At 43.2% G+C, this 25655-nt stretch overlaps 1 protein-coding gene across 6 annotated transcripts; it reads right to left on the bottom strand.

Annotated features, from left to right (window-relative positions):
- Positions 1–10151: 10151 nt before the first annotated feature.
- On the bottom strand, positions 10152–16386 carry LOC119276813 (homeobox protein HAZ1-like). Of its 6 annotated transcripts, none has more exons than XM_037557970.1 (10): positions 16288–16376; positions 14902–15024; positions 14111–14803; positions 13635–13800; positions 13428–13551; positions 13235–13347; positions 12591–13136; positions 11583–11858; positions 11391–11480; positions 10152–11258 (listed from the first exon to the last, which is right to left on the bottom strand). In XM_037557970.1, exons 3-10 carry the CDS (start codon positions 14659–14661, stop codon positions 10623–10625), a joined length of 2502 nt encoding a protein of 833 aa, XP_037413867.1. In that variant the 5' UTR covers positions 14662–14803; positions 14902–15024; positions 16288–16376; the 3' UTR covers positions 10152–10622. The 6 variants fall into 6 exon arrangements, with proteins under 6 accessions (XP_037413867.1, XP_037413871.1, XP_037413868.1 ...); XM_037557974.1 differs by having other exon boundaries at positions 14943–15024; XM_037557971.1 differs by having other exon boundaries at positions 16218–16339.
- Positions 16387–25655: the final 9269 nt, after the last annotated feature.

The raw sequence follows: 25655 nt of genomic DNA, 5'->3' as shown, positions 1-25655 counted from the left end.
CCGCGCCGCATCACCTCCAGCGCCGGCCACCGTGCCCCGGCGAGCCCGTGCCGCCCTGCCGCCGGACGCCGCCCCCGCCGCCGCCCGGTGCGCGCCGCCGCCGTCCTCGGCTTCTCCGCCCCGATCCGGTCGGGACCCGACCCCGGCGACCCTCACCTCGCCGGATCCGTCCTCCCCCGGCTTCCCCGACGCCTCTCCGGTCTCCTTCCTCAACTCCGGCGAAGATTCCGGCGAGTTGACTTTCTCCCCCTCGAGGTTGAATTTTCTGCTAAGTCCTTATATTTTGTTATTATCATGCCATGTTCGTCATGCCGTATCTCTGCATCTGTAGCTCCATTTTGTGCATGTAATATGTCAAATTGTTCGTCTCAACGAGTACATCATTTCAACACATTGCATCGTTTTTATTTGAGCTCATCTTGTTGCCCGAAATGCTGTTGGAAGAGTGCGTCATGATATTAATCTGCTGAAACTGTAATAACTTGCTCTTTTGTCATTTTTGCCATGTTTGATGTGTGCATCCTATGAGGTTGATGTCTACATGTGTTTTGATCTATGCCATGTCTTCTTTACATAGGTGATTACCATGTATTTTTGTGATCAATGTGGTGACTAGCACAAGCATGCAAACTAGGCTTCGTGATATTGCTGATTTTAGTCCCTGTTCTGCTGTTATTTTGATGCCATGTAAACATGATGCTACAGAGAGATCCATGCATATTTTGAGATACTTCAGTAAGGATGTTTTGAACATATGGTTATTGTCTATCCATTCATGGCCTTGTTTGCAATTATGGAGTAGTCTAGCATGTTATTATCGTGCTTTACTTTTGCTTCAAAATGTTTCCTGGCAGATTGTTTACATGTTATTCAATTTTGCCAAGGTTGTTGTAGTTGATTCATGTACCCTATGACCTTGCTATTGCCATGCTTAGCTTCACAAACATGTCTTCTTACTGTTGGTTGCCTTGCCATGCCATGTATTGCTCTGTAGTGAGTGGTACAAGCTCATTTACATGCCTTCATAATTCTGTTTCTGCCATGTTTGAATCTGTAATATAACTTGCTATGTTTACGTGGGCGCCATCATATCTTATGGTCCTTTTTTGCTCATGGTAACTAAGGGACTTTTGATCTATGCTTTGAGTAGAACCATTCCATGTCTTTTTTTGCTATTATAAGTTCCTGTAACATGTTGTTTGATAGCTCTAAACATTGCAACTTGATGTTAATTTCTGCAAAGTCTGAAACTGATATTATTTGCAATCTTACCATGTGTGTTTGAGGATTTTCTAGTGATTTCTGGAGTTAGATCAGTGTTCATGTTTTGTTATGCTTTACCTGTACATCATGCCCATGTCTTTTGTTTTCATGTTGAGATGCTGTAGCTTATTGTTTTGATGCTTGCAATATGCCTAGTTGCTGTTTTGGAGAGATTGTTGCTATGACTTGTATAGAGTGAATGTGTTGCATCGTTGCTTCATTTTGAGTATGCTCTATATGAAACTTGCTTAGAATTGCATGTAGTTTCATATTATCATGTTGGATCCATGTTTTGAGGTGTTTGCTTGATGTTTGTATGCATTTTGCATCAATCCCATGTTTAACATGTTTTGCTCATATCTTCTAGGCTGTAGCTCCGAACTAAATGAACTTTATAAGTAACTTGACTAGAATTTCGTGTAGATCATCTTGTGTCATCTTAACTTGCTGTTTAACAACTTGAACATAAGGTTTATTCAGACCAGGACCAATTTCGAAACTTGCATATGAGGACTTACCGGAATTGTTATATGTTGTTCCCGACCTCATTTAAACTTGCCTTGATGTGTTGTTCTTGTTTGCATCATCTCTTGCCATGAGTAGCTTCATGTAGTCTTGTGTTGCATCATGTGCATCATGTCTTGTATATGTGTGGTGTGTTTACCTTGTTGTGTGCTTCTTTTCGATAGTTCCTATTTCGTTGCGATCGTGAGGATTCGTTCGTCTACGCTTGGTTCGTCTTCGTGGCTTCATCTTCTTCATGGACTCGTTCTTCTCCCTTGCGGGATTTCAGGCAAGATGACCGCTACCCTGGATCTCACTACTATCATTGCTATGCTAGTTGCTTCGTTCTATCGCTTTGCTGTGTTCCCTATCTTATGCTCATCAAGCCTCCCATATTGCCATGAACCTCTAACCTTTGACACCTTTCCTATGCAAACCGTTGTTTGGCTATGTTACCGCTTTGCTCAACCCTCTTATAGCGTTGTTAGTTGCAGGTGAAGTTGAAGATTACTCCATGGTGGACAGGATTTTGGTTGGGATATCACAATATCTCTTATATTATTAATGCATCTATATACTTGGTAAAGGGTGGAAGACTCGGCCTTATGCCTGGTGTTTTGTTCCACTCTTGCCGCCCTAGTTTCCGTCATACCGGTGTTATGTTCCCGGATTTTGCGTTCCTTACGCGGTCGGGTGATTTATGGGACCCCCTTGACAGTTCGCTTTGAATAAAACTCCTCCAGCAAGGCCCAACCTTGGTTTTACATTTGCCTCACCTAGCCTTTTTTCCCTTGGGAGTCGCGCTCTCGAGGGTCATCTTTATATTATCCCCCCCCGGGACAGTGCTCGTCGTGAGTGTTGGTCCAACCTGTCAGCCGCCGGTGGCCACCAGGGGCAACTCTGGGTTGGCCTACCGGAAGTTTGGACAATCCGGTGTGCCCTGAGAACGAGATATGTGCAGCTCCTATCAGGATTTGTCGGCACATTCGGGCAGCTTTGCTGGTCTTGTTTTACCATTGTCGAAATGTCTTGTAAACTGGGATTCCGAATCTGATCGGGTCTTCTTGGGAGAAGGAATATCCTTCGTTGATCGCGAGAGCTTATCATGGGCTAAGTTGGGACACCCCTGCAGGGTATAATCTTTCGAAAGCCGTGCCTGCGGTTATAGGCAGATGGGAATTTGTTAATGTCCGGTTGTAGATAACTTGACACCAGATCCGAATTAAAACGCATCAACCGTGTGTGTAGCCGTGATGGTCTCTTTTCGGCGGAGTCCGGGAAGTGAACACGGTTTTGGGTTATGTTTGACGTAAGTAGGAGTTCAGGATCACTTCTTGATCATTGCTAGCTTCACGACCGTTCCTTTGCCTCTCTTCTCGCTCTTATTTGCGTATGTTAGCCACCATATATGCTTAGCCACTGCTGCAACCTCACCACTTTACCCCTTCCTTTCCCTTTAAGTTTTGCTAGTCTTGATACCCATGGTAATGGGATTGCTGAGTCCTCGTGGCTCATCGATTACTACAACAACAGTTGCAGGTACAGGTTATGCGATGATCATGACGCGAGAGCGATGCTTGCTTGCGTTGAGTTCTTCTTCTGCTTCTTCGATCAGGGGATAGGTTCCAGGTCGGCAGCCTGGGCTAGCAGGGTGGATGTCGTTTGAGTTTCTGTTTGTGTTTCATCCGTAGTCGGATGTTGATCTTATGTATTCTGATGTTGTATTCGTGTGGCATTGTATGCCTCTTGTATGTATCCCCATCTATTATGTAATGTTGATGTAATGATATCCACCTTGCAAAAGCGTTTCAAGATGCGGGTCTATCCTTGGTGGGACCTTCGAGTTTCTTTTGGATAGGGTTGCATATTGGGCGTGACAAGTTGGTATCAGAGCCTCGACCGACCTTAGGAGCCCCCTTGATTGATCGTGTAGTTTGGCCGTTGTTGAATCTAGAAGAAAATTTGTTTTCAGAGTCTAGTTATATCGGAGAGTAGGAATTCTTTTTACTCCTCAGTCCCTTCGTCGCTCTGGTAAGGAATCTTGACATGGGTGTTTTGAACTACTCCTCTTCCCCTTCAAATTTTTCTTTAGGATCACGCAGTTGGTTTTTCGATCGTTGGTTCTCAGCTCTTTTCATCCGGTGCATTTCTCGTCAAGTTGACTCGAGCCTCTTCATCTTTGAGTTCAATCCTCAGTTGTTTTATTTCCCACCCGCCCACCCCTTTTCATCTCGGAGCCGGAGTTCGTAATCGAGTATCCATCCTCGTGCGATGTTTTTGCTCTCTCTCCTCAATGATTTCAACCGGTGTTTTCTCTTCAAGATATTCATCGATTTCCCCTTCCAAGCTGCCTTTGTTTTCCCGCCCTCCCACCCTTTTTCTTCCCGGAGTCTGACTCTCTCTCGACCATCTATCTCATTCGTGCGGAATCTCTTCAGTCTTACCTCAATTATTTCAACCGGTGAATTCTCGTTCTGTTCGTCATTCTTCATCTCTTTTTCTTCTCCGGTGGATTCAGTTCCAATTTTCGGTAGTGATTATATTCTTTCCCTCGGATCAAGTGTTCTCCTTGCTCGTTCACCTCTCGCCAGTTTATCCTTCCGGAGTGTTCAAGTCATCTCAGGAGATTCGTCTGTGTTCCAATTAATTCGAGGTTGTCACCTCATTCAAATATTTCAATTGTTCCGGTGCATCATCTATCTGTTCGTCATCCTTTTCAACGGTGTTTTCTCTTCAGTGGTCCCTAACCCACAGGTCTTTTTCCAGGAACTTACCTGACTCTTCTAATTATTCCGGGGCCATTCCTAATTCTTTTCAAGTGTGACGTAAGAATGTATTTCATCAGTCAGATGCCTTTCCAAGATCGATTTCAAATCATTGTCATTGTTGGCTCAACCTCTTTGCTTTTCATTCTCCCGGAGTACCTCAGTAATTTTGGTGGTGTTTCTCGTCGTCATTTGAAGACTGCAGAAGAGTTTTTCCTCTAAATCTTGTCCATTCTCTCAAAGAGTCATGGTTCTAGCTTCATGTTATCAGTCTCAAATTACTCCATTTGTCAGATATTCTTTTCTTAACCATCCAGAGTATGTCAGGAATTGTTTTCCCGTTTATTTTCATCGGAGGCCATCGTTCCAGAAGAATTCTTCGTCCTCATCATTTCAGCTACCGTTATCCAATTATCCCAGTGCTTCGTTCAAGTGTTCGTTAATCAGCTCATGATCTCTGTGTTCTTTTGCATCTATTCCCCTTGAGCATATTGGTTCTTCTAATTTTTCCCGATGATTCATTCTCTTTCATCAGTCATTTCCGAATTCAAACGGTGGTTCGTTCAAGTTTCATTTTCTTTGATTATCATATCAACTCATTCGTTCTTTTCAATCCTACCGGTGGTTCATGAAGACCTTCTCAAGTTCGCGATATGTCACTTCTCAATCCTTTTCAAGAAGAATAAGTAGTATGCAAAATCCATTGCTAGTCATCAATTTAATTTGATGAAGGATAAGCTTACAATAAATCTTATTCTTATTTCCTCAAGGTGATTAATTCCTTCCTTCAGAGTTTGTTCTTGATGAATAAATTCTTGATTCCAAGTGTTTTCATCTATTCTTTTCCGGAGTTCAAATTTCCTCGGCCATTTCGTCGGAACCTCCATCTAAATCATCGCAACGCTCATCTTATTCGTTCGTCCTTCATTCTATCTCATCATCCTTTCATTACCGGAGTTCTTCATGGTGGTTCTTTATGATTTAATTCATTCTTTCAAGTGTTCATCAAGATTCTTGTTGTTGGAGTTCAAGTATCTTTTCTTCTCGCATCTCGAAGTGCAATTAATTCTCCGTATTCTTGTGAAGTGGAGTTTTCCATTTCTTCGTTCTTCTCAGATGTCCAATCATTTTCGTTTGTGGTTGGTTATCACCTCATAATTTTGAGATGTTTTCCATAAGTCCACAACAAGCTTATTCTTTCGTTGTTGATTTTCTCAACAACTCCATTCAATCCTTCTAAGTTCTTTTCTATTCCAATTCTTCCGGAGGCTTTGCGTTGTTCATCTCGTCAAGTATCATTCCATTCTCTCTAGTTCGTGTTCTATTCCTTCCATTTTCAGCCGGAGTGCTGCCTAAATTCTTTCAGTCTTATTCGTTGCTCAGCCCTCTTATAGCGTTGTTAGTTGCAGGTGAAGTTGAAGACTACTCCATGGTGGACAGGATTTTGGTTGGGATATCACAATATCTCTTATATTACTAATGCATCTATATACTTGGTAAAGGGTGGAAGACTCGGCCTTATGCCTGGTGTTTTGTTCCACTCTTGCCGCCCTAGTTTCCGTCATACCAGTGTTATGTTCCCGGATTTTGCGTTCCTTACGCGTCGGGTGATTTATGGGACCCCCTTAACAGTTCGCTTTGAATAAAACTCCTCCAGCAAGGCCCAACCTTGGTTTTACATTTGCCTCACCTAGCCTTTTTTCCCTTGGGAGTCGCGCTCTCGAGGGTCATCTTTATATTATCCCCCCCCGGGCCAGTGCTCGTCGTGAGTGTTGGTCCAACCTGTCAGCCGCCGGTGGCCACCAGGGGCAACTCTGGGCTGGCCTACCGGAAGTTTGGACAATCTGGTGTGCCCTGAGAACGAGATATGTGCAGCTCCTATCAGGATTTGTCGGCACATTCGGGCGGCTTTGTTGGTCTTGTTTTACCATTGTCGAAATGTCTTGTAAACCGGGATTCCGAGTCTGATCGGGTCTTCCTGGGAGAAGGAATATCCTTCATTGATCGCGAGAGCTTATCATGGGCTAAGTTGGGACACCCCTGCAGGGTATAATCTTTCGAAAGCCGTGCCTGCGGTTATAGACAGATGGGAATTTGTTAATGTCCGGTTGTAGATAACTTGACACCAGATCCGAATTAAAACGCATCAACCGTGTGTGTAGCCGTGATGGTCTCTTTTCGGCGGAGTCCGGGAAGTGAACACGGTTTTAGGTTATGTTTGACGTAAGTAGGAGTTCAGGATCACTTCTTGATCATTGCTAGCTTCACGACCGTTCCTTTGCCTCTCTTCTCGCTCTTATTTGTGTATGTTAGCCACCATATATGCTTAGTCGCTGCTGCAACCTCACCACTTTACCCCTTCCTTTCCCTTTAAGCTTTGCTAGTCTTGATACCCATGGTAATGGGATTGCTGAGTCCTCGTGGCTCACAGATTACTACAACAACAGTTGCAGGTACAGGTTATGCGATGATCATGACGCGAGAGCAATGCTTGCTTGTGTTGAGTTCTTCTTCTGCTTCTTCGATCAGGGGATAGGTTCCAGGTCGGCAGCCTGGGCTAGCAGGGTGGATGTCGTTTGAGTTTCTGTTTGTGTTTCATCCGTATTCGGATGTTGATCTTATGTATTGTGATGTTGTATTCATGTGGCATTGTATGCCTCTTGTATGTATCCCCATCTATTATGTAATATTGATGTAATGATATCCATCTTGCAAAAGCGTTTCAATATGCTGGTCTATCCTTGGTGGGACCTTCGAGTTCCTTTTGGATAGGGTCGCATATTGGACGTGACATCACCGGGCTGCACGTGTGTTGAACGCGGAGGTGTCGTTGTTCGGCGCTTAGATCGGAATCCACCGCGATCTGAATCGCTACGAGTACGACTCCTTCATCCGCGTTCTTGTAACGCTTCCGTGTCGCGATCTTCAAGGGTATGAAGATGCACTCCTCTCTCTCTCGTTGTTAGTTTCTCCATAGATTGATCTTGGTGATGCGTAAAAAATTAATAATTTCTGCAACAATCCCCAACGGATTTGCCCAAAAATGTTGGAGCACTTTGATGCCCAATAAAAAGAGAGGCACATCTATTTTTGAGGAAACATTATTTGCAACACAGAACTACTAGCTCACTTTGGTCCGGCGATGACTATCCTAGGATGTTGGAGCATTGGATTCAGAGAAATGGGCTGGTCTTCTGAAACATTCAACCAACTGTCCAAAATTGAAGATTTACTCTTAAACATGAATTAAAATTGCTCAAATAAAGATCAAGAGTAAATATGCAGCAGAGTTCAAGTCTTGGCTAGCTCAGATCTTCTGATATAATGATGATCTTGTTCCAAAAAACTCGAGTTGGATAAACTTCTTTTTTCCTCTTGTAGGATCTTTTGTTAGCTTTCCTCCTCTCTTTTTCTCTACCATTGTAACATACAATACTTTTTATAGTAATGAAGATGGGAGCCTAAAAAAAGATGAATCACTCGTCGGACAACATCCATGCCGCGTTCGCTGTTGCGGCCCCTCGTACTCTCTACGCACGTTGGTCTCCTTCTTCCCCTCAAGCCACCTTTTGTCTTTCTCATCCAAGAGGCTTGCGTCCTCCAACATTATCATTGAATCCTCCGTCTCTCGAGCAAGTGCAACCTCTCCTTCTTGAGCTCCCATCTGAGTCTCATCTCTTCTTCTCCAACTCTATTTTCTATCTCAAATTTCAAATAGTTGCTCTCAATTTGTAACTTGTTGACCACCCTCTCCCAGTCCTAATCCATCCTTTATTTGTGCTCATCCAACATGAGCATGTACCTCTTCTCTTTCTTGTCCTCGCTTGTGGAAAAAAATGTACGTCCATGTGTTGGGCCTTTTTGTCACCGAGGATTCACGCCCCCCCCCCCTCTCTCCCTTATTTCCTATCAGTTATGGGTTATTCATTAGCACGATGGCTCGTCCAATCTCCCCTGCAACTTCTTCCTCTTCATCATCCAATCCAATGGATTGGTGGGAGCTTGAACCACCAGTTTTCTTCAACCTCTTGTTGCCGGTCTTGAGCTCTTCACAAGTTGTATCCACTTTGGTTGGCCATTCAATTTCATCCAACAATGGCTAAAACCGAATAGCCTCTTCTCGTTTGTTGGTACAAAGTGTCAACCAACACCATCTATCAAACAATAAAGTAATCATGATAGTTCGACATAAAAAACTACCAATGCAAATTATGACAAAAAAAAGCAATTCAACTTATGTGACTTTGGACTCCAATCCCACTTTGATTTCTTCCAAGCACGGAAGCATAGTGACCAACAAACTTGTTAGTCCTGTCTTGGATTGCGGACCATCTATATTGGAGAGAGGCCACATTGCGGGTGGTATCGATAGGATGCGGCTTCACATATTATTTGCATTCATGATATCGTGGATCTTCTTCCAATACTTGTTGTCATTTTGCTCGGTGCCACATAGAGTCCATGCTTGTGGTCAACCAAGATTCAACCAAAATATCCTCAGATGTTGTGAATGTCGGACCTCTTGCCTTGGGTATCTTTGTCGTTCTTTTCTTGTTAGTGCGTGATGTTCCCCAATATCAAACTAGGACAATTTGGATCCCCAAAGTCATTCCATAGGGTCACCATCATTGATCATGTTCGATATGATATTGTCCTAAAATGACCATGATTCGAAATACACTAGCAGAATATGCAAAAAAAAGTTGATCCAATGCCACAACGATATAACGAACGAAGTGATACAAAATAGAGAAAAAATTGTACCATCTCCTGCTAGGACATTACCTTGACCCGGGCCCAGGCAAACCGGGCGACAGAGTTGCCCGTGCTTTTTCGCGCCCTTTGAAATTGCGGCGAGTCGCACACCTCGTCGTCCCGCACCACCGTTTCCGTAATCGCCCATTTTCGGCTGTCGGATCGTTGTCGGTCGCAGGCGGGGCAGACAGTGGCTTCCTTGTCAGTGGTAGGATGGACGGGCTTGGGGCGACCGGGCTCAGCGGAGGGGACACATCCTCCTCGACGTCCACAACACCCTTGGCCGAAACTTTCTCCGTTGTCGCTTCTCGCTCGTGTTGCTTCCTTTGCCACTCCCTCCGGATGACGTTGTCCACCTTGCAACTCGTCACCACGGTCAAGAGCTCCATGACAACGTCGAGGCAAGATCTATGCCGCCGATGGGGGACGGGGTACCAGAGATGACATCTAGGGCGACGGCGCGGATGGGGGAGCAAGGGTGGAGAACGATGGCTGAGACATGGGAAACGGAGGCGTGGGAGGACGATGGATTTGGTGGACTTGTCAATTTGATGCAATTAGAGGCGGGTCCGATCTAGTCTTGACATGGTAGACGTGTATAGGTCCGATTTGAGGAGCCCAACTAGGTCACAATTTTATGGCAGGTCACTAACCCAGCTGCCCGGCCGGATGTATAGGGGGCGTTTGACGAGCCCTGAGTGTACAGCACAAAAAGAACCTCTCCTGGGACACAGGAAGAAAGATTGCTCCCGGGCTAGAATATGATCTCATTCGAAGAAGAGATTGATCCAGTTTATAAAACAGAACGAGAACCAAGATCACGATCGTACTCTTAGTGAAATTGCATGTCACAGATCCCAGATATGATGTCATTGATCTCGTTTCATTAAACTCTCAGGAAAAAAAATGAAAGGAACTACTCTCAATTCACAGCATGTTTACAAGATACAACCCAAACAACGGTTCGCATCAGTTTCTCTCAACATGGCTACCCATCAAGATGATACAAGAACATGGCAAACAACAGTTCTAATGTCCACTAGAGTCTACAGGCTACGCTAATACTGTTACACCCAGCTTAACCCTTGTTGTGGATGAAGTACTTCAGATTCCAGGTGTACCCAATCAGAAATTCGAGGCTCTATAGAGAAACAGGGCTACGATAAGCAGGCTTGTCAACTGATGAACTTGAAACAGATGAGGCACAACAATTCGGCTGTCAGTCATCTTCTCTGGCTGCGAAGCAATCCAGAGTTCAAACTTGTCGAGTAGCATCTAAAACTTGACTTGCACTGAAGGTTCGGAAATGGTTCAAACGATACCTCTCTGGGAGCTTCACTTGCCTGCGGCCTTCATCTTCCTCAGCTCCCGCAGTATAGCCTTCCTCCTTGCCTCATCAACATGTTCTAGCCCAGGAATGTTCTTCTCGGCAGACCCACGTCTTGGGCTTCCAACACTCGGAGAGTTATTAAGGCGCTTGTTTCCTCCAGGCACACCTTTCGGTGACCCGACATTGCTCGAGCCGATAGTGCAGTTTTGGTTGATAGCAGCCACGGTCTGCTCACAGCCAATATCTTGTCCGAGTGGGGTATCTTCTGCATTCCTCGAGGTGTCACTTTGCTGGTTTCCTCCCGGCGCACCAATTGGTGGGTCAACTTCTCTTGAGTTGGCAGTGTTGTGTTTGTTAGCAGGAGTCCCATCCAGTGTCTGCTCACAGCTGATACGTTGTCTGAATGGAGTATCTTCTTTCTCACCTTCATCAAGATTTTTTTGCGCCATCCTTTCCTCCGAAATAATACCGTTTCTATCTACATTTGGTTTGCCCAATACACTGCCATTGGGTTCTCTCTGTTGTATGCTATCCGCAGCAATGCCATCGTTGTTCTCAGCAGTATAGTTTTCTGAACGCTTCCCTTTCTTGGTAGCAGTAACTCTTGAGTAATGACGAGTACTAGAAAACCATCTAGTGATCTGTCAACAGAAACTCTAGTGAGGCAGGAGAAATACAGGGGCACCCCCAACAATAGTGCAGCTAACATTGAAAAAAAAAGGGTGTGGCCAGAAATGCATGTTGTGATGAAAGGACAAACTGGCATTTCAAACCTGATGGAATGTCAGGCCAAGCTCTTGTCCCAGACTTTCTTTTGCTGGGCGACTAGGGTAAGGTTCTTTTTCGAAATATGCCTTAAGCTTCTGCAAGAGAAATGGAGTGCCAATGACATAATTTAGAATGCAACTGATATAAACTATCAGCACCAATATAACTGTAGAGGTGCATAGTTAGCTATTCTATACCTGATTAACAATAGGACCATAACCTTTTTTCCTGGCCGTGCTACTGGTGCCGTTGGAAAGCACTTCAGGATGCTGTTCACTTACTGAACCACTGTGCCGTTCACTCTGTGCAGTACGCTCATTGTTCTGGCGCCCACCTCGTGCTCTTCTGGTTTTTGCCGGCTTAAGTGGTCCAGCAAATGAATCTGTATCACTGTCTTCTGGATTTCCATTTGGGCTATGTCCAGACCACTCTTTTTCATCGCTTGAATCAGTGGTTTCTTTTCCATAAGCCTCCTTTAGATTCCAATATAAAATAAATAGAAATAACCCAAGTAAGGTCCATGCATGCATTATTGAAGAACAGGATAGCTTTAATGAATGATATGATTTTCACAAACAACGCACTGATTACTTAGTGAAAATATGTATAATACAATAAAGAAGGACCCCGATAAAATCCGAACGTTCGGATTTTAAGCATTTCATCCCGAACGTTTTTACATTGCAACTTTAGTTGGCGCGAGGTGGCAACTTTAGTTGTTAAGACATGGCAACTTTGTCCCAGTTCGTTTTTTTGTCAGAAAATTGCAATGTTTAACAACCTCACGTGAACTAAAGTTGCCATAAAAAATGTTCGGGTTGCCATGCTTAAAATCCAAACGTTCGGGATTTATCATTGCCGATAAAGAAACAATCCCAAACTGAGCCAAAATAATTTGTACGACACTCCCAATAAGGCAACACCCTGAAACTGAGCCAAAATTACCCACACACCACTCACAATAAGGGAACAACCCGAGTGAAGATGCAGAAGGGTGACAACTTCTGTTATATCATAAATATATTTCTCATATTGAATGGCCTTTATTTCCCAAGTAAATTAGGGCTTTATTCTTCAGGCCAACACAGCATGCCAAAATAAAGAGAAGATGCTTTCAAGTAGGAATTTGAATATAAGAAACATGCATTTTTTTAGGTGAAAACACATGCATTTATGGTATGGAGAAATGCGAGGAGAAGACATACATCATAAAGCTTTTTGTAATCCAAAGTTCCAACTTGTCTCCTGTTTGAAGCTGGTAGCACAGAGTCTTGCTCTAGCTCTGCCTCCATAATGTCCACTCCATTAGTTTGGTCTGAGAATGAAGGTGCCGAAACTTTGTCCTTGCCAGAAGATTTAGAAATCTCGGCACAGAAATCATCAGAATCAGATGTGAAGTCCGACTCGTCTGAGTTTGTTTTGGTCTTTTGGTCTTCACTGGAATTTGGACCTTCTGGATCAAAGTCATCATCCTCTGAGTCATCCGAAGGCAACGCGAGGTCATTGACGGTATTTTTGTTCTTTGATTCAGACTTTTTCTTCTTTGAAGGTTCAGACTCATCGGATGATGTTATAAAATCCAGGTCATCAGAATCTGATCCTTCATCCCCATCCTCTGCAGATGATTTGTCTTCATCTACCGTGTCCCCTTCAGCTAAAGTAGGGTCATAATCCTCCTCTGAATCATCGGATGGAAGATCAGATGCACCAATTTGGTTTAAGCCATTCGAAGTTGACTCAGGGAAAACTTTCTGCGGAGAACAAATAGTCTAGTTTATATCGAGGGGACGCTGGCGATAGAGGACTGTACATTACTTTATCACAAACAAGGGACCCAGTAGGTATTTACCTCCCATGAGTCATGAATAGCAAGTGTGCTCCCTTGGAGTTCATTTAGTAAATCTATACAATCTAGCTTGCAATCGCACGCAGGGCAAAGCCATCCTTCATCCCCCTGAGGAACTAGAAATAAACGTTATTAAGTACATGAGCAACATAGGGAATGGTGCTTTCTATATCAAGGGAAGAGAATTAGGTATTACTATCTTCTGCCAGCAAAGGAGGATTCAAACATTTCTGGTGGAATCCTCTATCACACACTCCATCGCAAAGAATGATATCATTTTTTAGCGTAACATGCTTTGAAGCACAAATGGCACAGAAAATCTGCAAGACAAAACAGATTATGTCTGTTAAAATGACAACAATGAGTATAAACAAACAAGAGTGAACAAAATAAGATGGCCTACATCTTCACTAGATATTTCTCCCTCAGAATCAAACAAAGATTCGTCAAGCTTCCCCTCCAATAGAAGAGAATCCATATTACGAAAAGCTTCCCGAATTCTTAACTTGCATCGCAAGATTTCTGCCTTGGCTCGCTCAAGCTCTTTCTCAGGTCTTATTTTTTCCAAACTACATATGCAAGTATTAAGAAAACATAGCGTTAGAGGGTGGAGATGTTAAACAACATCAAGAGAACAATAGATACACCCATATCTGAATTTATAGATCACAAGGACACATTACATGACTTTCTTATGTACCCTCTCAACCCCGCTGTGGCATAAACCCTAACTCGGATTTTTTATTTGCACTGGCTAATGTTTACCAAAATTTGCCTCGCTAAATTGATCCTTTTCTGAGATGTACAACACCAGGATCCAGCAAACAAAGAAATGAGAGATCAAAGGGAGTGTGAAACATAGTGATTAGAGAGACAAACCTTTGACCTTTCCAACCTTCACCAGCATAGGCTTGAATGAAACTTTGTTCGTAGTTCATTCGATTCAAAATGTATCTAACTCGTTGGCGAATTTTGATGCACTCATTCTTGGGACTCGCTGCATTTGAGGGCCTGCCTCTTTTCCTTTTCCTGGCAGCTGGTTGAGCAGCAGTACTGTTGTTTACCGGCTCATTAGGTACCTTTTTCTTCAAGGTAGAGCTAAGCACCCTGGCACTACTATGTGCGGACCTCAATGAATTTACTTGCTTTTTAGGTGTCTTGCTCTTGTTTTTAGGGGTAGATCGAAGCACCCTGGGACTACTATGAGCGGATCTCAATGGACTTACTGGCTCATTAGGCGTCTTACTCTTGTCTTTTGAAGTAGACCGAAGCACCCTGGCACTACTATGTGCAGATCTCAGGGGATACTTTTTATTTGATATAATCTGGGACCCTTTCCTTCCCCTTTTCCCCTTGGTAGGAGAAGAGGGTGAACCATTCCCAACTTTTTCATTCTCCTGAACAACACCAGAAGCAGATGTTTTGCCCATATAGATGATGACCACAGACCGACCTTCTCTGCGGAAACTGATAGGTCGATCCTGGAAGATTTAGGGTAAGCCTTGTAGAACCACTTTCTGTAGGGGAAGATGACCCAGTAAGCTTTTTCAGTCGATAGAAATGTGCCGGGGCCTACATCAATAAAGTAAATACAAATATGGTTATTAACAAAAAATTAACGAAAGAAAGGAAAAAAAATAGGATAGACCAAGTGCTAGAAGCTCCCACACCAGTTGGGGTCCGGGGAAGGATTATACGGGGCAAGCCTTACCCCTGCACAGTGCAATGCAGAGGCTGCCTCAAACCCAGGACCTCTTGCCACAAGTGTGGAGTACTTCACCACTGCACCAGGCCTGTCCTTCAAATATGGTCATTAACAACATAAACAAAATGTTGGAGGCAATTGTTCACGTGCATCTTCTAAGTAGTTGATTTGGATGGACTTGTCGTTTCTCTTATGTTTACAGTAGAGTGTACGTAATACCTATCTGGTCAAAGGAGGCATGACACGAAGCAAGGGAATGCAGGACCAAAGGGAAGAACCACAAGACACACATCTTTCATGTGGTATTAGCATCAAACTGAACTAATGCACCATATTAACAGCTGATTGGATACATGTGGATGGGTATCTCAGATACTTCACCTGAAACACGATCCAGCTCTGCAGCTATAGGCAATTAGGTATTGCAGTTTCCCTTGTCATGATTGTTCATCGCTATTATTTGGTTCTCTCGATGCATATTATTTCATATCTCGCGGTATCATACCAGATTCAGGAGTTACTGTACATAAGATGAGGCATCAGAGGGTATTAATAGGGAAAACACGCTTTGAGATGGCAAGAAAGCCAATATCACTATTGCCACATTTCACTAATATAAACTAGCTAACCAGCGTAAGGCGGATCCAAAGTATTCCCCTACCTCTCCATCCCACCACTCAGATCCAAAGCTTCCTACACCACCTCCTTTCGTGCAAAGTATATTTAAATCACCTAATATACTGCCGAGTCACAGCAAGCCTTGCAACTGTAATAAATCCGCAATGAAGAAAACTAGCTCAAAAGCAACAAAATACACACCGTTTGTACACGAAACCCTAGATTCGCAATTGGTAATCGCAAGTATCATAATAGCCTTTGCACGTCCGCAGAATGGGCACCGGCCAGGAGGGAAAAAAGACAGAAGAGCACGAGCGGTAGAATTGGGCACAGAAGATGAGAAAAACATTCTTTGCGGGATATGGAGATGCGAGGCCTGCTTGTCAGGGGCCATGAAAGCGGAGAAGTCAGCGGGGAGTGCGGCCGGGGCACGGATGCGATCGGGTGCAGAACAGAGCGGTTGGAGAACGGCGGCCCCTGAGGGTAATTCAGTGGGCGAGCCGTCGCGCGACAGGATTGCGGAGGAAACAGTCCGCCTTCCCACGGGGACGGGGACGGGGACGCGGCACGGCACGGCACGGCAGGCTCGGTCCGGCGGGGGCTAAGACTGTCGGATGCTGCCGCCCGGCGATGGAGAAGGACGGGGTAAGATGGAGGTCAGACCTGCGGGCAGTTGACGTGCAGGAGGCAACGGGGCGGTAGAGGGAGGAGCAGGGACGGCGGGGGCACTGACCTCGCCGTCACCGGTCGCCGCGGCCTCGGCACCGCGCGCCTCAGGGAGATTTCGCAGCCTCCAGACAGCCTCCCGCGAGCGTCGCCGGGTACGCGATGGACTGACCCGCTCACGCGCTAGGGCTTCCCTGTTTATCGAGTCTCCGCTGCGTAGCGGTTGCCGGGCCTCGGTGGACCGGGAGGGTGATGGTTCGTGAGAGCGGGCCGGCTAGCCCAACAGTCAGCGTGGGTTCGTGGGAGTTAGAAATGGGGAATGGGGTTTTGTCAAAAAATAATATAAATAGGGAATAGGATCTTTTTTTATATTCAAAGTTTGAGATTGCTAACCGGGCCTGCCACCCGGTAATGGAATGGGAATTGAGGAGTGAAGAGATTAAAAGTCCAGTGACAATTTTTTTTGCGGGTGTCCAATGACTAATTAGAGAGAATGCATTGTGCTCATGAACGTACATATTATGCTCTCCGCTCCAAAAAAAAATACTACATTGTGCTCGTGGCAACATGGCAACACGAGTACTTTTGTTTACCCGTCAAGAAATAGCATGAGCACTTTTTTTTAAAACCACATACATCCACATACAAACAAATACACTCATCTTTATGAACGCACACACATAAAAGATATTGAGTCGGCATCATCTCCAACTCCAACATGAGTACTCTTGTAACATCACCAGTGAACAACACTTATGATCATGACTATAAGCACGAGTCCTAGATGCACACAACAAATCTTCATTAAACCTAATATTCCCTTTGAATTGATATACCTACCATTAACATTGACGTCTTTGCACTTTTCTAGCTTGTTTTCTCTGTCCATCTTGCATTGGCTTTATATGCACAATTCAATTGTTGGCAGATTGGCATTCAAAGGATGCAATACTAAGTCATTTCCATCTAGATTATCTGCATACACATCGACCTATATTGTAACATCCCAAAATTCAAAATTTTGGAATGTTATACAGATAGATAGTTATGATTGATTGTGTGAAATTGAGTGAAATTTGAAACTTTTGAAAGTTAAATGAGAGGGAATAAAAGGACTTTCCAAAACTTTCATTTTTGCATTCGTGATCTCCGTGAATTCAAATTCTTTTCACCACAAAACCCTGGAGAGAAGATGACATGACTTCTTCCGTTTAATTAAATGAAAAAGGGGTGTTGAAAAATATTTGAATTTCATTTGAAAAATATTTCCAACCCAGGAACTTTATACAACTCAATGATTTTCACGAGCGAAGATAAAATGACTTCCTCAAAACATATGAAATATGAGTTGGGAGTTTCAAAGAAATAAATTCAAAGTTCTTTTGAATTTATTTTCAATTTGGAGTTATTTGAGTTTTATTCAAATTATTTTTCTCCAAAAATAAAATATATGGAAAATAGGGTAACATGATTCCCCACATCAGAAAATTTGAGAGAAATAAATTTGAATTAATTTTGTTTTTTTAAATGATTTTTACTGGATTTTACTAGAGCAGAAGCACTCTTTGCTTTATTTGAATTTCCGTGGATTTTATTTGATATTACAAAAATGTTCACGATGTAGGAAATCTTTTTCTGAAAATTTTGATATATTATATGCCTAGGTTGTATTTTTATTTTATAAATATTTGTTTATTTTATTCGTCTAGAAAATGTTTTTTTTAAATCCCGTCGCCGACTGGGCCGGCCCAGCGCCCGAGCCAGGCCGCGGCCTAGGCCTCGCCACCGCCGTTCCTGAGCTCCCTCAGGAGTTCGTCTCCCGCACGGGAGCGCCGCCGCCGGAGTCCGGCCGGACTCCGCGTCCACCTTGCCCCTCCTCCACGCCTTGCGCCTCCCCTACCCTCCTATAAAGGGCGCCGCCCCGGGCCCCTCTCTCTCCTAGCCTCGCCTCTCCTCGCAACGCGCCGCCGCCGCCGGATCTCACCGCCACCACCGCACTTTGCCGCCGCCGCTGCCCCGCGCACTCGCCGGAGCCACCCGCGCCTTGCCCCGCCGTCGAGGACGAAGCCGCCGCCCGTCGGCGCTGCATTCGCGCCTCGCCACCGCGCCATCCCCGTCGTCGCCGCACTCGCCGGAGTCAGCAGCCTCGCCGGAGCCGCCGCCCCGATCCAAACCGCCACCGCCGGTTTTTCACCGTAAACCGCCCCGAACCGCCCGAGCCGGTATAACTGCTAAAACCCACCCGGTTTTTCTTTATAGTTCTAGATCGGTTTTTATATTTTTGATTAGTTTAGTTTGCGAGCGTTCATTAGCTAGGGTTTGGTAGCGAACGATTTTCGTTCGGCAGCGATCGGTGATGAGTGTTCTCTATTTACTCTTTTTCTTTTATTTTAGTTTTCTGCCAGGGACCCGTATGTAATTAGTTTCTTCACGGATTAGTCCCTAATCTTCAAACGTTCACTACTTTTTACTCATTTGTCCAAATCCAACGAAACCAACGCCCACTTCTTTGTTATGATCCCCTCTATCCAGTAAAACAACTTAAACATGTTTTTGAAAGTTTAAAATTTGAATTTCAAACAGTTTTGTATTTGAACTTCGTTTGGTCGTAACTTGAGTTTTATAACTCCGATTTAGCTGATTCTTTTTGCAAATCGAAGCTCTTGACCTAAACTTTCTGATATGGCCAAATGCAGTTAATTTTAGTACTGTTAGAAATTGTTTTCTGTTGCAAGAGTCATTTGCTTGGTTTCGAAGTTTTCCGATTTGTTTTTTTGTTCTCTCCGATCTTTTGAGTGATTGCTTATGTGTGGTTACTACTGCTTGCTTACGATAGATTGACCGGAGTGTAACGAGTAGAACTATCAAGAGTTTTGAGTGCGGATCATCTTCATCAACATTGCAGGCAAGTTCACAGTTTGATCATATCCCTTTCATACCCAGTTTTTATGCATTAGTTTCAATTCTCAAACATTGCATGAATAGGATCTCTTAATATGTGGGTTTTGGGAAGTAGATGAGGTAGTACCTATCACCTGTTTTACTATCAAACCCTTGGGAGTTATCTCTACATTTGCTTATTATGCCATGTTATGCTAGTAGACGTGGATTGGTTGAGTGAATTTCCATGACAGATGTGAGATTGTTAATTAATGGTTTATTTAAGGTGGCAACATTAATACACATCTGGGTGGATTGAGGTACCTGGTTATTCCAGGATTGCCTGTCTAGGCACCTGGCTAGACCAGGATTACCTGTTTTTTTTATGGACCGCCACCCAGACTCAAAGGGATCATAAGATTATTCATGCTAGAAACTTCCGTGTGCAGCCACATGCTATTATGGGCTCTAGCATAGTTGACTAAGTCATGCGAACTCTTACAATGGTAGACTAGCAGATGTAGGGGAAACTAGGTGTACCAGTCTACCCATCGTAAGGTGCTAGTGAAGGAAATATGCCCTAGAGGCAATAATAAAGTTATTATTTATTTCCTTATTTCATGATAAATGTTTATTATTCATGCTAGAATTGTATTAACCGGAAACATAATACATGTGTGAATACATAGACAAACACAGTGTCACTAGTATGCCTCTACTTGACTAGCTCGTTAATCAAAGATGGTTAAGTTTCCTAACCATAGCCATGAGTTGTCATTTGATTAACGGGATCACATCATTAGAAGAATGAAGTGATTGACTTGACCCATTCCGTTAGCTTAGCACTTGATCGTTTAGTGTGTTGCTATTGCTTTCTTCATGACTTATACATGTTCCTATGACTATGAGATTATGCAACTCCCGTTTACCGGAGGAACACTTTGTGTGCTACCAAACGTCACAACGTAACTGGGTGATTATAAAGGAGCTCTACAGGTGTCTTCGAAGGTACATGTTGGATTGGCGTATTTCGAGATTAGGATTTGTCACTCCGATTGTCAGAGAGGTATCTCTGGGCCCTCTCGGTAATGCACATCACTATAAGCCTTGCAAGCAATGTAGCTAATGAGTTAGTTGCGGGATGATGTATTACGAAACGAGTAAAGAGACTTGCCGGTAACGAGATTGAACTAGGTATTGAGATACCGATGATCGAATCTCGGGCAAGTAACATACCGATGATAGTTATATTATGAGTTTATGAGTTTTGATGTACCGAAGGAGTTCGGAGTCCCGGATGAGATCGGGGACATGACGAGGAGTCTCGTGTAGGGGAACGCAGCAGAAAACAAAACTTTTCCGACCTACGCACCAGCCCAGGACCACTATGGAGACTACATACATGGTTTGATCTTTTTCGTTACCGACTCGTAGCGCAGCGGGAAGTAGAGTCGATGACGAACGGCGGTGCTGATCCCCGCAGCTAGGATTTACAACCTCCCAACCGCGAGGATGTATACCCTCATCTGCTCCTTAGACAACCCTTCGGGAGGCGGTCGAACGCCCCCCCCCCCCGGACGGTGTCGCGTACAGCCCTTCGGGAGGACCTTCGAAACTCGAACGGTCACTCGGACAGCCCTTCGGGAGGACCTTCGAAACTCGTACGGTCACATGGACAGCCCTTCGGGAGGCACTCACGAACTAAGACCTAAACTACGATCTCTATACAGAGTTGCACACATACGGTGTCATCTATCCGCCAGGGCTTCGCCGTCCAGAACTAGTTCCTGCCGGAACCCAGACAGCCTTATGGCTCTACGAAACTCTTTTCGTGGGAGAGAGAGAAGAAGCCAGATAATGCATGGCATGTGTATGAGAGCAAGGGATCATTCTTTAGGCAGCCCCTCCACCCCTATTTATAGGCCAAGCCCAAGGGTTGCTTCTCCAAGAAGCCAGGGGGATAATACCAAAAGGCCCTCAAGGTGGCTTCTCCAAGAAGCCAAGCAAAAAGCACTTTCACTATTCATGATGACATTTTTCAGCGTCGGTTCGAACTGAAAATATTTATGTGGGCTCAGAACATTTCTAGTACCCACTAAAATAATTTTCAACGCGTTCCGAAACAATTTCGGTTTAGTGATTTTCATCTGCGCAAAGCAAACAAGAATGCGTTTTTACTATTCATGAAGACAATTTTTCGCGTCCATTAAATCCGAAAATATTTCTGTGAGTCTTAAAATAATTCCAGTACCCACTAAAATGATTTTGGATTTGTTCTGAAACAATTTCAGATTAGTGAATTTCATCTGCGAAAAACATCTGAAGTGGTTCCGGCAGCTCCGGAGCATATCCGGTTATTATCCCGGAAAATTCCATAAAGCTTCCAGAATGATTCTGGCACCCTCCAAGAATTATCAGGCATGTGCCGAAACCAATTTGACTTAACGGTATCCCCTGAAACAACTTTTCAGTTTCACCGAAACTCATCCGATGACCTCTCTCTGCGGAACCTTTTCCGCTGTCCGAAACTTTTCCGGTGTCCAAAACTTTTTCGGTGATTTTCTCTCAGACTCCTTGTCTAGTATTCAACAGATAGATGAACCTTAAGCATGTGACCCTATAGGTTCGGTGAAGTATAGACATGACCTGGAACCCCTTCCGATCAATGATCAACATCGGAGTCGTGGACACCCATATTGACCCCTATACCCACACGAATGAATATTCGAGTGAACCTCCAGTTGCCATGTGCTATTCCTGTTGCTTCGCGATATGTTACAAAGACCCGAGGTGAGATTTACTTGCATCCCCGTGGATCAACAACTTGTCCACTATGCTAGTTACCTTGTTACTGGTTTTGTTGTCTTTTCTCGTTTCCGTGTTCCGGCATCCCTGTGATCAAATCACACTGTGTCTGGCCAGACGATGATGGATACCGTAACACCGAGAGGGACCGAGAATATCTCTCCATTGTCGGAGGAGCAAATCCCAATCTTGAGCTATCAAGTTACTTGACACACTTTTCCATGAACCCGTAAGCCGCCGTAATAGCCACCCATTTACGGATGACGTTTAACAAACCCCAAAGTTCATGAAGCAAGCATGAAGAAACTCGATACTCTCATGGTCTAAGGAATCATGCAAACGTCAACCATCTCTATGTTATTTACCATTAACTTGTGACGAATGAATCTCATAGCATAACATCAAACCGGGTTGATTCAACACAAATGTTTTCTTAACATTGTGCCCCCAAAGTTGCTGGCATAGACATGCCCATGATCAGGAAAATGGAACCATCCTGCAACACTTGAGCTAGTCTTAGAGGCCAAACTAGGAATACTTCTTACCGTTTATTATTCCACACGTGCATATGAGTCTTCCTCCGAGCCTCGTGGATATTGTAGACTCGAGAATCATTGCAGTTATAGCATGGAACATAAACATAATTATGAACTCGGAGATAAATAATATCATTTATTATTGCCTCTAGGGCATATCTCCTACAGACTCCCACTTGCACTAGAGTCAATAATCTAGTTAATGTTAATGCACTTTACACCTATGGCATGCCGGTATAAAAAATACTTCGCATGTGGTATAGCCTGATGTCCATCAGATCTGACAACTTCAGCTCCGTGTCTATCTCTGCATATCCTCGCGTTTTTACGCTTTCACAAAATTCATATTTTGTGCAGACTTGGCTTTGTATAAATGTGAATCACAGGTTGAACCTGGATTCCTCAGACTGAGTTATGGAGAAACTACCTGCAGTAGTGTCCCATTGACCAAAGCCATCTTGGAACCATACTAAGTTCATGAATGAACTATATGATTCAACATCTTGTTTGTCGCTTCTAAAGCGTCAACATACTTAGTCATTTGTTATAGAATTCGCCACAGTATCCTGTTGGGAACAATTTCCAACTACCGTGCCACCATATTGTGTATTACACAAAACCCTTAACTTAAATCGAAAATCGCATGGAGAAAAGATGAAGACCGTATCGATGTAACATTTTACAACGAACTCTTCATGATCTCCGCTTGCGAGAAAACATATCATCAGTACTTACTCTAGTACTCAATGACATCTTTCACTGTTGTCCCATGATCAGTACTTTGATCACTTTAGTATCCATACTCGCAACATCTTGGGAGTATTGGACATATCTGGTTGTTTTACATACCATGGAATACATGATTAATCCAAACACAAAAGTGTGTGGAATCTGCATCATGTATTTTGCTCATCAGTGTTTTGGGACACTGATTCTTGCAAAAACTCTTTCCATGTGACTTCGGCAAGAATCACTCCTTGTCGTTCTTAGTGCTAAAGGGTTTTAGCATCTTGTCAATATGTATTTATTGCTTAGCCCTATTAGGTAAATCTATCTCCATAGATCATCATGCCTAATATCAAGGCTATTTAGCCTAAGCACTTCATCGAAAAACTATTTTCAAATGAAGTACTAATTCGTGTCAAGAAATTTATTTCCAATTACCAATGTGTCAAGCACACAAGGTTTTTAGAAATATTATTGCGCTCCCACTTACTTTCTTGAATTACAAGCATCTTCGTTACCCATTGATGAAGTCAAAACCCCTTTTGAGCATTTCATCAAAACATGAAGATTCCAACTCCATTTTGCTCTCTTCTGTCCATCGCTGGAACTCTGAAGTTTGCATCCTTACTAGCATCCTCTAGAACGACAAATTACTTTGAACTGTATCACATACAAGTCCTAGGTTTCATTTCCATCAGATGGAAATCCTTTTGTCATCCATGTTTCATATCTCAAGATTGAAATATGTATTAATTGCTAGTTCAACCCAAACCGACTTTAAGCATTACTACGATGAAACAACCTCATCGTAGTCAACTCCTTGAACTTGTTATTGCAACAAGTCGAGCTTTATGGATAAACATTTTTATCCGTATCAGTTTTAAGTTCCATAAATATTCATTAGACTCTAAGTCTTCCGAAAGGTGTATCAAGGTTTTAATCTTGAATCACTTATATGGAAACTAACTCGGTTTGTATTGGCATTTAGCCAATTCTGGAGTCAGGGCCCATCAACGCTTCCTTGTGTATCATAGGTATACTGTTGTTCAACAACAATATCTCGTCTGTGCACCTGAGAGGTTTGCACGAGCCTTGCCTACGTGATTCAGCTGCAAGTTCGACCAAAGTCCATACATTTTATTGTAGAGACTTCCGTATCAGTCGCAGTAGGAAACTCTGGAATTACTTCCAAGGTTCCTTTCCTTTGACCTGATGATGAAGATATTGTTATCTCGTCGAGTTTGCACTGTCCTCCCACTCACCCTTTTTGAAAAAACCATTCTCTTTAAAAGCATACGTTTCGTGGCAAAACTATTTGCCTCGGTATAGTGGTGGGGGAATACCCAATGACTTGGGATAACCTACAAAGTAGCACTTGTCTGATTTGGAATAGGTATGTAACCTTTACACAAACCCCATATTCCAAATGTTTAAGGAAAGATATAACATGGTTGGGCGTACCATACCATGGTGTCATTTCAACAGACCCGACGGAGCTCTTTTCAGTGTAAAAGCCGCAGTCTCTAAAGCATCACTCTTTAAAAGGGATAATGGCAATTTTATTTATGTCATCTTTGATCTTACCATGTCATAAATGGTTCGATTACATCTCCATGGACTTTTCACTTGCAGTGGTGTTCCGGGAGGTGCAAGTTTATGAAACCCCTTTCACAACTCATCAGACATTCGCTAAACTTGTAACTCAAATATTCCTTTCTGCAATCAAATTGTAGAAACATAATTTTCTTGTTACAATAACTTCTACTTCATTTTTGAAAACCTTTCGAATGATTTCAAAAGATCCAGACTTACGTCTCATCAAGTAAATATCCATATATCTACTTGAGTCATTTCTGAAGATAGATAAATCCACTACTAACAACACTTATCGGACTACACACATCAAATGTATGATCACCAATAAGTTTGTTGTTCGTTCCTTATGGCCTGTGAATGGTATTTTAGTCACTTCACTTTTCAGAGGAAAGTTGCAAGTGTCAGATGATTCAAAATCAAACAACTTCAAAGTCCATCATAATGGAATTTTCCATGCGGGTTTCTCCAATGTGACCAAATGTAGTGCCACACTTGTGTGGTATTCTTTTAGTCTTGCGACATTTAGCGTCAGTGTTATGGATGTATCATATTACCATCAATATTCATAACATACATCCCATCTTGGATGGAAGCATGGCCCTTCATGTTATTCATAATACTTAACAACAATTGTTGTTTTTATGAACAATTATTTTGCAACAAACATTGTGCAGTGGGCTAGAGTGTATGAAACTCTAAAATGAATTATGAAAGTAAACCCAGAGGTATTGTATTATTATCAATATTCATAACATACATCTCATTCATAATGAAAGTATGGCCCTTGTGTTATTCATAACATCGAACATAAAAAGTTCTCTTATGAACAACCTTTTTGCAAGATACCTTATGCAATGGGCTAGAGTTTGAAAAACTCTAAATGAATTATGAA

The sequence above is a fragment of the Triticum dicoccoides genome, chromosome 3B (genome assembly GCF_002162155.2).
Source record: "Triticum dicoccoides isolate Atlit2015 ecotype Zavitan chromosome 3B, WEW_v2.0, whole genome shotgun sequence".
In the NCBI taxonomy this organism is placed as follows: Eukaryota; Viridiplantae; Streptophyta; class Magnoliopsida; order Poales; family Poaceae; genus Triticum; species Triticum dicoccoides.
This window is presented reverse-complemented; position numbering and strand designations above follow the sequence as displayed.

Coding starts and splice junctions, on each gene's coding strand:
- LOC119276813 (XM_037557972.1), bottom strand. CDS start 14,661: ATGGGCAAAACATCTGCTTCTGGTGTTGTTCAGGAGAATGAAAAAGTT. Junction 13,801..14,110: donor GAAGGTTGGAAAGGTCAAAG/GTTTGTCTCTCT, acceptor TTGCATATGTAG/TTTGGAAAAAATAAGACCTG. Junction 11,859..12,590: donor ATTACAAAAAGCTTTATGAT/GTATGTCTTCTC, acceptor TGGAATCTAAAG/GAGGCTTATGGAAAAGAAAC.